Source organism: Convolutriloba macropyga, unplaced genomic scaffold (genome assembly GCF_964194025.1).
Source record: "Convolutriloba macropyga unplaced genomic scaffold, txConMacr16.3 SCAFFOLD_1653, whole genome shotgun sequence".
Taxonomy (NCBI): domain Eukaryota; kingdom Metazoa; phylum Xenacoelomorpha; order Acoela; family Convolutidae; genus Convolutriloba; species Convolutriloba macropyga.
In genome coordinates, this window is record NW_027452573.1 from 30,600 (window position 1) to 43,700 (window position 13,101).

The following is a 13,101-nucleotide window of genomic DNA, read 5'->3' on the forward strand; positions in this document are numbered from 1 at the left end:
CGCTTTACTTTTTGCTTTTTCCGTGATCTCAAATGCTCTCAATCAGAAATATGTTCATCGATACGGTGAAAGCGATTGTAAGACACGGCGGAATGTAATCGTTATAGCGCAGTTGGTAAGACGGATGACTGCTAATCTGAGGTTTGGGTGTTCAAGCCCTGTCCGTACCTTGTCTTTGTAGACGTGAAAATTTCTAATCAACATCATTCTGACTGGTGTTCGAGAGCACTTCTTGCGACGCTGAGTCGTTTTATGTTCCTGTGTGTTAGAAAGAAAAATGCAAATCCTATGTACTAAATGTGTTTAAATGGTCTTTCGAAGCGCATGTTTAAAGGCTGCATTGAGCAGCATTGTTAAGCGAACATATCGAGAGGGTTCAATGACCTAAGAGGCTCAACGTAGAAGGGTGAGAACCGAACCTGGGACAAAAGAATGGTTAGAGGGTTTGAAAGTATGCTCTCCAAGAGCGATGATTTACTATCCCGGGTACTACGTGTTTTTTCAGTAGCTCCCGAACTAAGTTTGAAGTTATTATTTAAACGGGTGTTTTTCTGCTAAGTTTTAGCCGTACAGATTCTGCGCTTTTCTAGAACACTCTTAGCTTTCAACTAATTTTTTCACTTTTTACTTATCGATGTTTGCGTAATCTCAGATGCTCTCAATCTGTAATATCTTTATATGGTAAGATAAAATCGATTGTACCAAACGGTGGTTTGTTGTGGTTATATTGCAGTTCTTAGGATGAAAGACTGCTAATCTGAAGTTTGAAGAGTTTTTCTGTTACCATTATACATAAAATTGCTACGAAACTAAGTTTTGAGTAGTTTTAGCCGTTTTGTATTATCTTCCTTTTTTATAGTAAATATCATTTGCAATTGAGCACAATGTTCAACGGCCATCCTAACGTAACATGTTTTAGGGGTCCTTAACCATGGAACCTAGCGTAATAAATGCGTCTTGAGACGCGCTTTACCGTCCTTTATAAGCTCCTAATATTCACATTTTGCGCTGAGTAAGCTTGCGGTATAGCAAAAACAAGCAAATCACAAACGCCATTATCCAGAAAATTGCTGTGGAAAGAGCAAAAGACAATACACATAGATAGCGTAAGTTGTGAGACCTACAGCTTTTAAACGAGGGGCATGACTTTGTGCCCGAGATGGTGCGAAACAGAAACCTTCACTTCTTCTAAACCTTCTATTCATGTAAATGATTTTTTGTTTATGGTTTTGCGGGCCTGCCAGTTTGATAACTTACAAAGTCTCTTCGTCACAAATGCTTTCTCTTCGATGCGTTTTCAGTACAGCAATACGCTTCTTCGGTTTGGAAAAATTCAAATGGCACTTGGTGCCCATTTCACAAAGATTGGACGCAGATAAAATGACGAAACACAACTTTATTTTGACCTCGTTCAACACTGTGGTATAAAGATTCTCCCATTGAAAGAACAGATACTCAGCTCACTTCCGCTAAAACTTTTTTGCCTTTTGGCCATCTTTCCGTGCTTAAAAAATTTCTGTGCTTAAAAAATTAAGTGTGGGGTGTGCTTCTCCTGTTAAGTCCAAGTACCGCGTCTTGTTATCGCCGGGCGGTCAGATTTACATCCGGAGAATTTCTGTTGCTGTTGGATTTTGCCTCAGTGTCGGTGGCATGCCATCAATCGAGGTTAGTTTCCTCTGGGCTTCATGCCCCAGATTAGACGGGTTCTAAGTGAAGAACAATTCTCAGTGGTCAGGTGAAGGTATGTCTCGTTCTGGTCTCACGGTTAAACGCGAATAGTGCTGTCCTCAACAAATCTCTATCTTTATCTGTCATTGAGCAATGAGTGCACCATTTTTATACAGAAGACCGTGCTGAACATCAAATTCATGTCCACATCCATTATCTTTTCAGGAGAGAGTCTTGTTCTAAAGTTTTGCTTGAATGTCTTTCTATCTAGTTCTGTTGTTTCTTTTTTTATTATAAAGCTATTCCTAAGTCTCACAGTTTGGAACCAAGTTTACTTACTTCTGCTACCTTTTTCTTCATAATCCTCTGCACTGCGCTTTGTTCCATTGATGTCGCGTTTATTTTGCTCTGCAATTTTTTGCGGCTCAACATTTGTTCCTTTTTCAGCATCCAGCAATACCCTTACGGATCTAACGAGTGTGAGTGCTTCTGGAACCTGCCAGGTGACGAACTTGACCAACAGTACTTTGGTCGAGGACTTCTGCGATGCATCAACTCATTGTGCTGGTGAGATCTATTTCAAATGTTGACTCAGCAATATTATAAAATTTAAATTTGTACTTTACCTATTATTTCCATCTGGTAAAATTTACAACGCGTATATTACTCATAATTGTGTACTTAAACAAAAAGTACTATAGATACCTTCGGTACTGTTTCCTTCTCACGGGTACTTAAAGGTATTGGATTTTAAATGGAAAATGCATTAATTGTGATGGCTATTCCCATCATTATTCCCAAAAAAGTTATAGAGTTATTTGTTCCTATGTTTAATGTTACACAGCCACTGAAGTATCAAGTAACGTGTGGAAGAACAATTTGGAAGCTGGCACTCAGTACTTTGCTAGACTTTACTATCTCTACAGAGGAATGGTCTCTGCTGGCACAATGGGCGCTGCATGTACCAAGCCCAATTTACCAGAAAATGTCGAAGCTGGATCCGAAACTACTGACATCTTTGTAAGTATAGTCAAGAGAGTTTGAGAATGAAATATTTATTTTTGTTAAATCAGGTGGACAAGCTAATTGATGATTCTGAACTAGTAAAGAAGATTGTTATAATGCTCAACAAGAGGTGAGTCTTGAAGTTAAAATTGCTAATTATAGTTGTTCATATTTTATGGGTTACTGGGAGAAGGGGGGGGGGGGGGGGGGAGGAATGAGATAATTTTGTTTGTTGCACGAGAAAGAGTTTTAGTTCAAATCCTCGTATTTTTTATTCACGTGCTAGTAACAGTTTGACCTTATTTCATCTGAATAAAGGAATAAAGGATATTGAATCACAATATCTATGGACCTATTTGATTTTTATCTTCCTTTGTATGACTTATTTGTAATCATTACAGAGAGGACGCCATTAGAACCCACTGGGCGTAGAGCAGAATTCAATAAAAACGATTTAGGGCCCAATAATTCCCGTGATCTGATTGGTCTATCATAATCTCATTACTTTGCAAGCAATTCTTTGTAAAAAAAACTACTTAACAAATTACGTTACGAAGGTCTATCCGCGATCGCAACTCCCCCCCCCCTTCCGCCCATCAGGGGAACTGCGGTCAAGAAAAGGCCGAGTGGAGCGCAACCCGACCGCAGACCATAGATAAACAAGCAACGAAAGCTAATTTATTCGCCATTTGTTACTTTTGCTGTACTTTAATTTAAACCAATCAAATATTTTACCTATCAAACTTAATAAGCATTTGGTTCTGATTCTTATTTTTTTCCATGGCTTTTGCGCTCGTGTGGCTTTAATTCCTAGCTCTTCGTTACGAAGATAATTAGATATATATTTGCAAAAATTATTTATTTTTGCACAGTTATTGTGATTACATTGTTTTCGGCGAGAACTAAACTGCGTTCGGTTTCCTAACTCAAGTTCATTTCAAACTGCGCTCTTATTACTATACTTCCCAGATTGCGGTCTCCTTATGTAACGACAGCTGATCAGACGGTTCCAGATAAAAGTGACCCGTGATCAGACCGTCCCAGACGGAAGTGACCTCAGACCATCAGACTAATGCGCGCTCGAAGCCACCAAACAGTACCGAAATAACACAAAGTCATTGTTTTCATCAGTCTGTGTGAAGAAAATAATGAGAATGATGCGTGTTTTTACATAGATGAACCATTATGAGCATAAATTTGTGCGCAAAAGTAGTCAACGCCACGAGCAATTTTCTCTTCACGTGGGTAGCGGGCGCAGTTCTATACATTTTTTAAATTAAACGCATTAATCAGTAGTCGCTCATTTGATGTCTTTCAGCTCAATGTGGTGTGGAGTGCTCCAACGTCTGGCAACTGCGACGGATACAGATTTGTCAGTTCGGATCTCGGAATCACCGACCAGAACGTTACTTCATCGTCTCGGAGCTATAACATAAGCTCAGGAGTAATTGGTGAGACGTGTTACAGGGTGGAAATGGCATGCTATGTCTGGTGTTCGGATGTCAATGGAGCCAAATCTGAACTTGTTGGCAGTTATGTGGCCAGTGATTTGTGCTCACGTGAGTTATACTCTAACTAGTTTAACAGCAAAAGTGAGGTCAAATTGGAAAAAAAAGTGTAGTTGATCCCCCAGAGTGAACAACGAAATTAGTTGAAATCTACTTTACATGTAAACAGACAAGTTATCTTTGTGACCTGATGTTACAAAATTGAAGATTTATTCAACGCAATTGAACAAATGGTGGAGCAATCTGGCAGACTGATAGCTGGGTTATTTGAGTCGCAATTAATTAAAGTCACTCAATGAGATGAACATATATTCAATGCTTTGTTGTTTGTTTCATCAAATGAGAGTGGATTTGGAAAATTTTCTTTAAAATTGACAGAAAGATGCAAACAACAATTGGATAAGTTTTTTTAAAAAAAAAACGTGACGTTAGAACCGCAATTGACGGAATTTGAAGTTAAACTAGAACATTGATTTGAAGTCTTTTAGCTTGTTAATAGCCGCCCTCATCTTCTCAGTCGGCTATTATAGCGCTCCTGTTTTTTACAATTCAAAGAATTTGAATTGCATTGGGGGCGCTGTGTTTTTTTTTTAAGATGTGTTCACACATTTTTCAATGACTTTGATCTTTCAAAACGGGATAATCAGGTAATGCCCAGCGGGCATTAAGTTTCATTAGAGGCTCAAAGTGGACGTTAGTAGTCCTTCAAGTGCTTAGAGTGTTGCAACTGCTGGGATGGCCTCAATTGAAGGTTAAAAGTTCATTTTTAGGAGTTTTTGGGCTCAAAATGGTGCAATTTTTCATGTTTTTTTTAATTTCTTTTAAGTTTTTTGCTTGATTAGTCTTAGGTTGAAGTTTTTAAAAGTTTTTGAAGGCCTTTTGCGAGAAAAAGGTAATTGCTATGACCAATTTATGAGCTATATGTTCTGGTACTACAAACACAAACATACAAAATGATACTAGTTTTTGCAATTTTTTTCAAGTTTTTTTTTGAAAATTTTTGTCATTTTTTGCGTTTTTCCAGCTTCAGGGGCCAGGAAATCTCCTTTAAGGTTTGATAATAGGGCACTGTATAGTTTCTAGTAACAATGGAGGGGTTTTCAGCATTTTAATGTCTCGAATTTTAGCATTTTTTTTTGGATAAAATCTGCAATTTTTTTGAGGTTTCTTAAAGTTTTTGTCAGTTTTTGATATTTGTCCATTCTCAAGTGCCAGGAAACCTATTCCACGGTCTGAAAAGAGTTACTGCATAGTTGTTAGTTTTAATGGATTTGTTTTCAACAACAATTTAACCTTTCGAATTTTGAAAATTTTTTGATAAAACTTGCAAGTTTTTTAAGTTTTTTTTCAAGACATTTTATTCAGTTTTTCTTGCCTGAGTAGCCAGATAACCTCATACAGGGTTTGATAGTGTGTTATTAAATAGTTGCTAGGAGTACCTGGATGGTTTTCAACATTTTAATAGAACGAATTTCTATTTTTTGAAATCTGAAATTTTTGATAAAAATTATTGTCTATCGATCTTTGAACCAATAATTTTTTAAGACTTGGAATTGGTTTACTGGATAGCGTCCAGAAATACTAGAATCATTTTTCAAGGAATGATTCTTAAGATATTAATGTCACGATTTTCAGCAACATTTCATTAAAATTTCAATTGATATTTTTAGTTTTTGAAATTTTTCGAGTTAATCGATCTTCAAGGGCCAATGAATTTTTTCAGGCCTTGCAGATATGCAGATATAATACTGCACCAATTTCAGCAACAAATTTTGGTTTTGAATATATTTTTGAAATAGGTATATTTAAAGGGGTCAAATTTTGCCTTAGGGTTAAAAGCTTCCAAGTTTTATCAAGGATTATATATTTGTTTAGTTTGTTTGATTGTTTGTTTCTCAATTTTTTGAGATGATTTTGTTTGTGTTTGGCTGGCATCGTTGAATTGATCCGCTGTTCAGGTAGAGTAAATCTAGGTTTTTCATTCAATTCTTTGAATTGTATTTCAGGACTTGTCCTGCTATGTTTTTTTTACTTCGTCGAACTTTTTTCGCTTTACCATTTTGCCGCTTTTTCGACATTTTGCGTGAAATCTTTTTGACTTCTCTAGGCTAGTTTCTCTCTTCTCTCATTCTGCTAAAAGTGAATTTGAAAATCAGTTGCTCATCAAAGCAATTCAAAATGAACAGAGTCAGTATAAAAAATTGAAGTCAGAAATAGAAACGGGATAAAACCCAATTTTAGATGCCCGCTAATTGAACGTCGTTCCTATAAGTCTTAGTTACCATCTGTAATGCTTATTGGTTTTGATAGTAGCCCTTGTATCCTCTCTCTAAGAAACAGAAATATGTTCAACTACAAAATGCCGTCAAAATGATTCGGACTGAAAAAAAGTTTTTGTACAAAAATCTTTTTTTTTCAATATCTTCTATTCTTTCAATCCCAATCATGCTTATTGGAATCAACGGCGGCTATTTTCCGGCAATCTTCCGGGTATGTTTGAAATTAAGTCTAACCAGAGAATTCTTCCGACGTTAATGGATTGTGTTTCTGCTTTAGTTCCCGGCCAACCCACTTTGACTGTGTCTGCACGTTCTAACAGCAGCATATTTGTGGGTATACAAGGCCAGTTTCCGATTCAGTACGAGGAGTACGAGTTGCAATACTCAACTAACGACTCAGTTTTCACCAATGTCACAGGCGCAACTGCAGTATCCGCCTCTAACGACGTAGGAGCCATTCTCGGTGGGTCGGGACTTGATTCCGCCACCGAGTACTTCTTCAGAGCAAGAGTGAAGAGAAACGGTGTCTGGTCCATTTACTCAATTGTGGTTAGAGTCCGTTATTTATTAGTTCACATAAAACATGAGAGTTATTTTTGTACTTGATGAGACCCACGGCATTTATAAACTGGATTTTTGAGGCTGCTAGTTTTGGAATTTCTAATGTGCTACTAGGCATTCTTTGTACGAAATGCACTGAAATTTTGCAAATGCGCTTAATCTTCAAATTTTCAGCTCCTCTTCAACGTATTTCTTACATAATTACAACGCATTTTCGACCCATTTCCCACATTACTTTCAGCACGTTTTTCAGCGCATTTCCTATAAAGTTTCAGCGCATCCGTCTCAAAGCTTCAGGCTATAATTGAATTGATTCTTTGCTTTTTCAGTCAAGCACCTGCACCTTCCCCAACAAACCAGATAACTTCATCGTCTCCACCTGTGACAAATCGTCTGTTACTATGAGCTGGAACTCCGTTTCTGGAGCCTCTGGATACTTCGTTCGCGTGGGCGAATCAGACGTCTTTGCCAATACTACAAGCAACACGTCATACACCATCTCCTCCTTGTCAGAGGGCCAAGCGTACACCCTGGAGATTATGTGAGTTATCTTCAACTTCAGAAGTTTTGAAACCTTTGCATCAGTCATAAACCTTTCAATCGAAACATGCCATTAGGAAAGAGCATTCTTTTCGGTAAAACAAAGCTGCATAAAAAATTTTGAAATATGGGGTGTAAAATAAACTTTAAAGATGTGGTAAGGAATCTTGATTGATTGATTTAAATTCAGATGGTAGACTGTACAGAGTACTTTATACGGAGTATTAAGTTTAATCATTTTACCACCTTGGATTATTGATTTTTCAGGCCAAAAACTGTGATGCTAAATATTTTCACCTACAAATACCAATTGTAGGGAAATTGTATTTTCTTGTGCTATATTAGGAGAGAAAAACTTTTTTCATCTTCGCAATGTAAGCAAACAGCATATACAAGTAGTTTAAGGTACTTAAAATTTTAATTTATTAGGCCCAATTTAATATGATACTCCCGATTTTTCATGTATATAAAATTCATTACTGTAAAATTGAAGTAGATAAGGTGGAATTTGATTTTCAATAATTTTTTTGCATACCACACAATGATAGTCTTTTCATAATATTTGAACCAATTTTTTTTCGATTCGTTTCGGAGACATATAATACAGTTTTTTCATCAATATATCGTAATTTGCGCAGTTGCTACACAGTTCTTCTTGGTTTCTCTGATTGCTTTTTTAGAGTCAACTATCGTATACTTTAAATTATTTCAACATCTGCAACATATCGGCCCCCTCTTTAAGAAAACGTTATTTGCGGCTATGTTGAAAATTTTTCATCTATTCACCTTCTACAAACAAATATCAAGAAACTTCAAAAAATAATAAGAAGACGTCAGGCTTATTATCAGTGAAGTAGAGTGGGAAATAAAACCAACCCGGAACTTTATTGTTCCGACCCCTCTTGAGGGGGGAGGAACTATATACTCAAATGGGTTGTTTTTGTTCAGACAATTTTGGCCGATCGATAAAATAATCGTAGAGAGTTGTGAGTGGTATCATTAGAAAGTCCGTCCCGCTTAGAATATGGAATTAAAAAGATCTTTTCAATTTTTAATTTTTATAGGAAGTTATCGAGGTTTAATTTTTGTGAATATTAGAGGTATTTCAGCTGTTTTATTCACATTTTTGACCAAATTTTTGTCCAGGCAAAATATGATAAAATTGTAAATTGTATTGCTATTGATTTTATCTTTAAAGATAGAAGAGGGTTGCTGAATTGTTCGATCTGAGTTTTTTGGTAAGAATTACGCTAAATTTTTCAAAATTCAGCCTTTTTTCGTCGAAATTATGGCTTTTTTAGAACACTTGTTAAAAATTCGCTGGAAGTAGACACCTTAAAACTGCGGCCATTTTCTTTTTAAGCTCGAAAAAGAGCTATTTGTACTCACGCTGGCTTTAAGAGGAATTATAATTTTACCAATTTTTTTGCAAATTTAAACTCGATATTTATACAAAATGCATTGGTTATTGTTGACAAACTGAAAATTTTTGCGAAGAATTGATATATTTTGCAGCCATTTCAACAATTGTGTGTTTTTTTGGACTCGCAGCAATATCTGGGCTGATTTTGACGTCACCATGGATCCTTATGGTGAAACCTTTTAAGACTTTAATGGCGCGCGACATTTTTTTCAAAAAACTTCCGCTATTCAAATGTTTTTTTAAATGTAAATTACGGACAACAATTTCAAATCAGGTCTCAATTAATGACAATTTGTTTAACAACAAGCAAGAATCGACGAGATTGTATCATGGTTTCAGAGTTAAGCTCATGTTCTTTATGGCTCTGACCAATTATTTTCAAATTTTTGTGGACTTATTGTTTTCGTTTCTTATAATTTTTGTAGCCCAATGACTTATTGTCTCCAATCAAAAGATCCAGTTAGCTTGCAAAAGGAATAAAACAACCTCGACAGCTTTTTCAGTTGTTATCTTTTGTCTGTTATGACTTTGAATACATTTGTTTTGAGAAAAAACCGGTGCATTTTTTAACTTTGCCACTATTTTATTTTCTTTCTCTCAACTTCAGGCGCAGTCTCAGTAGAAACAGGCAGAAACTGACTTCCTGTGAGTTAAAAAATAATGTTGGCACCTAATTGCATATTTTTTGAGTTGGTTTTGTTTTCTTGTCGAATCATGACATTATTGACGAGTCAAGATAAAGGAAGGCATTGTAAATAAATTGCAAAGTGTTGGGAAAAGACGTATTTGGATATGTTAATTGTTTTTTTTTCGAATAGTTTATGCCTTTGTGCTGAGACTCAAGTACATCGAGAAACTTCATGATTATTTTTGATTCTGCCTATGTTTGTATTTCTTTTCATTGTTGTACACCATATACTCGATAACGATAGATCTTAATTGCTTTCCTAAGACGTATAACTCAACCTAATTAAAGATTTCAGTTTATAGCTGTTTCTTCTAATGACTTGATCAAATTGATCTATTGATCAAATTTGAATAAAATAATTTTTTCATCTGTGTCCTTTTTGCTTTTATTTTTGTCACGAAGTAACTCAATCTCACTCAATAGAAATTTCAATTGTTTTTGTTGATTCAAACATTTATTCGCGCTTGTTTATAAATTTTACTGATTGCTTCGACCATTTTGTTTCATAAAGTTTTCGAGATTTCTATGCTGTTAAATTTTTGAGGTTTTTTTTGCAGTCATATCTTAGTAGTCCTTCCATAAAGAAGACTCGTTAATGTTCAGATAAAAAATGACTATTTACAGTTCTTGCAAATAATGTCCTATAATTATAGTGCCTTGAACAGTGTCATATAGCAAAATTTTTTTGTCACAAAGTTTTGGCTTCTTTATGTATTTGTTTTTTTTGTGGGCTCGTGACTTAGTCTCATAATTAACAGGCACAATTTGCTTCTTGAAGTGTTGAAAGTTAATTTATCGCTTTTTGTAATCCTAAATCTCTTTTATCTTTTGAAAGTATTTGTTTTCAAAAATATATTTGGGTTTTTTAGCTTCGCTTTCTAATTGTTTTTCGGTCGATTTGTAGCTCAGTCTCTGTAAACACAGGTCACAGCCTGTTTCCAGTGAGCTATAAATTGATTTTTTAACGTTTTTAGCTTCAAACATTTGCTTTTCGGCTTTGTTACAACCGTTTCTACGAGATTTCATAAAATGTCAGATTTTTATATAGTTGTACATTTCAGAGGGTTTTTGGTTTGTTTTTAAATTATAACAATAATCGTTGATTCCATTGGCTTGAAAATTTGGGCAATCGAACATTGGATAATGACATTTCACAATTGCTTCCTATATAGATATAAATGAAAATTTTAATTATTTTAGTTGATATCTAATGACATTAATAACTGTGATGTTAGGTGTTTTCAAAAAAGGGAGTGTTTTGAACTTCGCACCTATTTGCTCTTTTTCGACCTGTTAACAAGTGGCATTGGGGACAGGTCCCGTATCTTTTCTATTGAAGTATACGTTAAATTGTTTTGTTTTGGTTTTTAGGTGATGCGAGTTTGATTTTGTTATGATTTTTTTTGTTATAGACATCGAGTTTTGGTCGTAAATAATGTTTGTTGTTTGATTTTTATTATGGTCCTTTCTGGTAGTCCTATTATCAACAACGTTCATTGGCCCTCTAGCGTGGCATTATCGTATTTCATTGGTTGTTTTTTGAACGATGTGTATGTTGTTGAGTAAGTTTTCTATCTCTTCATCATTTGGTAGCCAAGTCAAGAATGTGGATGAGCGGGATCGGAACACTATGTGCGTACGCACATTACCGAGCCTCCTTGTTTGTTAATTTAAACTTGCTGGTATCTATATTTGTTATGAGGTGGTGAGTTGGTACCTTTAGGTCCTACGTGGTGTGTCCTTCATCTGGTGACGTCATAAACTCGACTGTTGTCAGCGCATCTCAGTTCACAGCACCTAAGACGCCCACAATCACTGTTACAAACGCTGCCTCAACTCCAAAACAGATAACCGTCATTTTGAATAACTATAACCCCAATCTAATTGCCAGTGTGTTCCGAGACGGCAGTCAAGTAATCGGAAATATTGTGAGTGGAAGTGTTGTCGATACAGTTCCTGATGCAGGTAAACTCTATGCATACACGGCGAGGTATTCGTTGGCGGAGGCAGCCCCAGCATGTGAAAACAGTGCCGTTTCAAACGTGTTCGAAATCTGTTCATACCCAGGTTTAGTCACCAATTTGGATTATGATGTAACGAACTCATCTTGGACAATGCTGCATTGGACTGCACCGACTGGTTCTGTCACTGGGTATCGTTGGTACATTGAAGGCAATGCCGCAACTGACGTCTTTGCTGACGTAAATGTAAATATCACGGATTTGACGCCTTCTCAAACCTATTTCTTAAATGTTGTCGCCTATTTAAACTGCTCTGATGGAAACCAGCTGGAAGGCGCTCCCGCAGGCATCCTGGTCCAAACTATGCCTCGATCTGTAGACTTGACAACGTTGCCGGTTTCTGATTCGGAGATCCAGATCGTTGTTGCGACCAATGATGCCGTGACAAACATTACTCTCTTTCGTGACGGAACCCTGATAAACAGTAACATGAGGAGTGGAGACTCTTTTACTGATACTGGAAGAAGCCCTGGTAAGACTTGAACCTCAAATCGGATCTTGGATCTATTCTGATTCCCCAGCTCAGTGGACTTAAAACTATTATGTACACAGGAACTCATGTCATTTTTTACATAATAGGGTGCAATATAGCCACACATAATTTTTTTATGATATCCTATATATTAAATAAGTGACTGTTAACAAGGGCCCCATTTTTCCCAGCCCCCTCTCAGGAGATAGGAGGAGCGAGTTCGAAAACGGAAAATATATCAATTCTGCTATCTTTTTAACTTCATTTTTTTCCTAACCTTTTTTAATAGCCGCGAAGCGATAGCTGAGGCTATTATTGGCCTTCTCTTGGTTTTTTATTTATTTCGTCGTCAAGATTTTTTGTTACCACCATATGACGTCACAACCACTTAAAATCTGCTTTTTGTTCATTCATGCAATTTCAATTGAATTGCGTGTGTGACTTCATTTTTCCTCACTCTTACCTCACTCTTAAAAATGACTTCCTAACTCTGAAATCGATTTTTCTTTGCTTTAATTCATAGAGAAAAGGTCGAATGAGTGCTTGTCACTCTAATTGAAGGTTATGTAAGAGCAGCAAATAGAAACAGCAATAAGTTATACAGATTTTTAATAAAATTTAACATCTCTGCCCTTAATGAAAAGAAAATGTTTCTTATTTTGGCCTGTCTTTTTTACAGTCTTTTTAGACTACAGATCTATGAAGATATTGCGGCTATATTCTGGCATTTTGAACATCTGTCTAGTTTTATCTCTTTTTTCCCTACTTTGATTTCTTTAGCATTTTTAATTGCCCTCAAAGGAACGTTTGTGGCACTTTTATTTGTCCTGCGGTCTTTTTTTCAATTCTTTGATGGATCGATTTTTCTTCTGACCCTTTAGAGTTTTAGTCATCGAAAACTGCATAGACAAGTAAAACCGGAGGTATATAAGTAAT

General features: G+C 36.1%; 1 protein-coding gene across 1 annotated transcript in view; it reads left to right on the forward strand.

The window, feature by feature from the left end:
- The window catches only part of LOC142357630 (uncharacterized), a 42,785-nt gene extending 30,589 nt beyond the window's left edge, over positions 1-12,196 (forward strand). The window contains exons 7-12 of the mRNA XM_075409178.1: positions 2,116-2,235; positions 2,513-2,688; positions 3,992-4,232; positions 6,738-7,009; positions 7,351-7,562; positions 11,396-12,196. Coding sequence (XP_075265293.1) covers positions 2,116-2,235; positions 2,513-2,688; positions 3,992-4,232; positions 6,738-7,009; positions 7,351-7,562; positions 11,396-12,176 — 1,802 coding nt within the window. The 3' untranslated portion in view covers positions 12,177-12,196. The remainder of the gene's footprint in view (positions 1-2,115; positions 2,236-2,512; positions 2,689-3,991; positions 4,233-6,737; positions 7,010-7,350; positions 7,563-11,395) is intronic.
- The last annotated feature ends 905 nt before the right edge of the window (positions 12,197-13,101 follow it).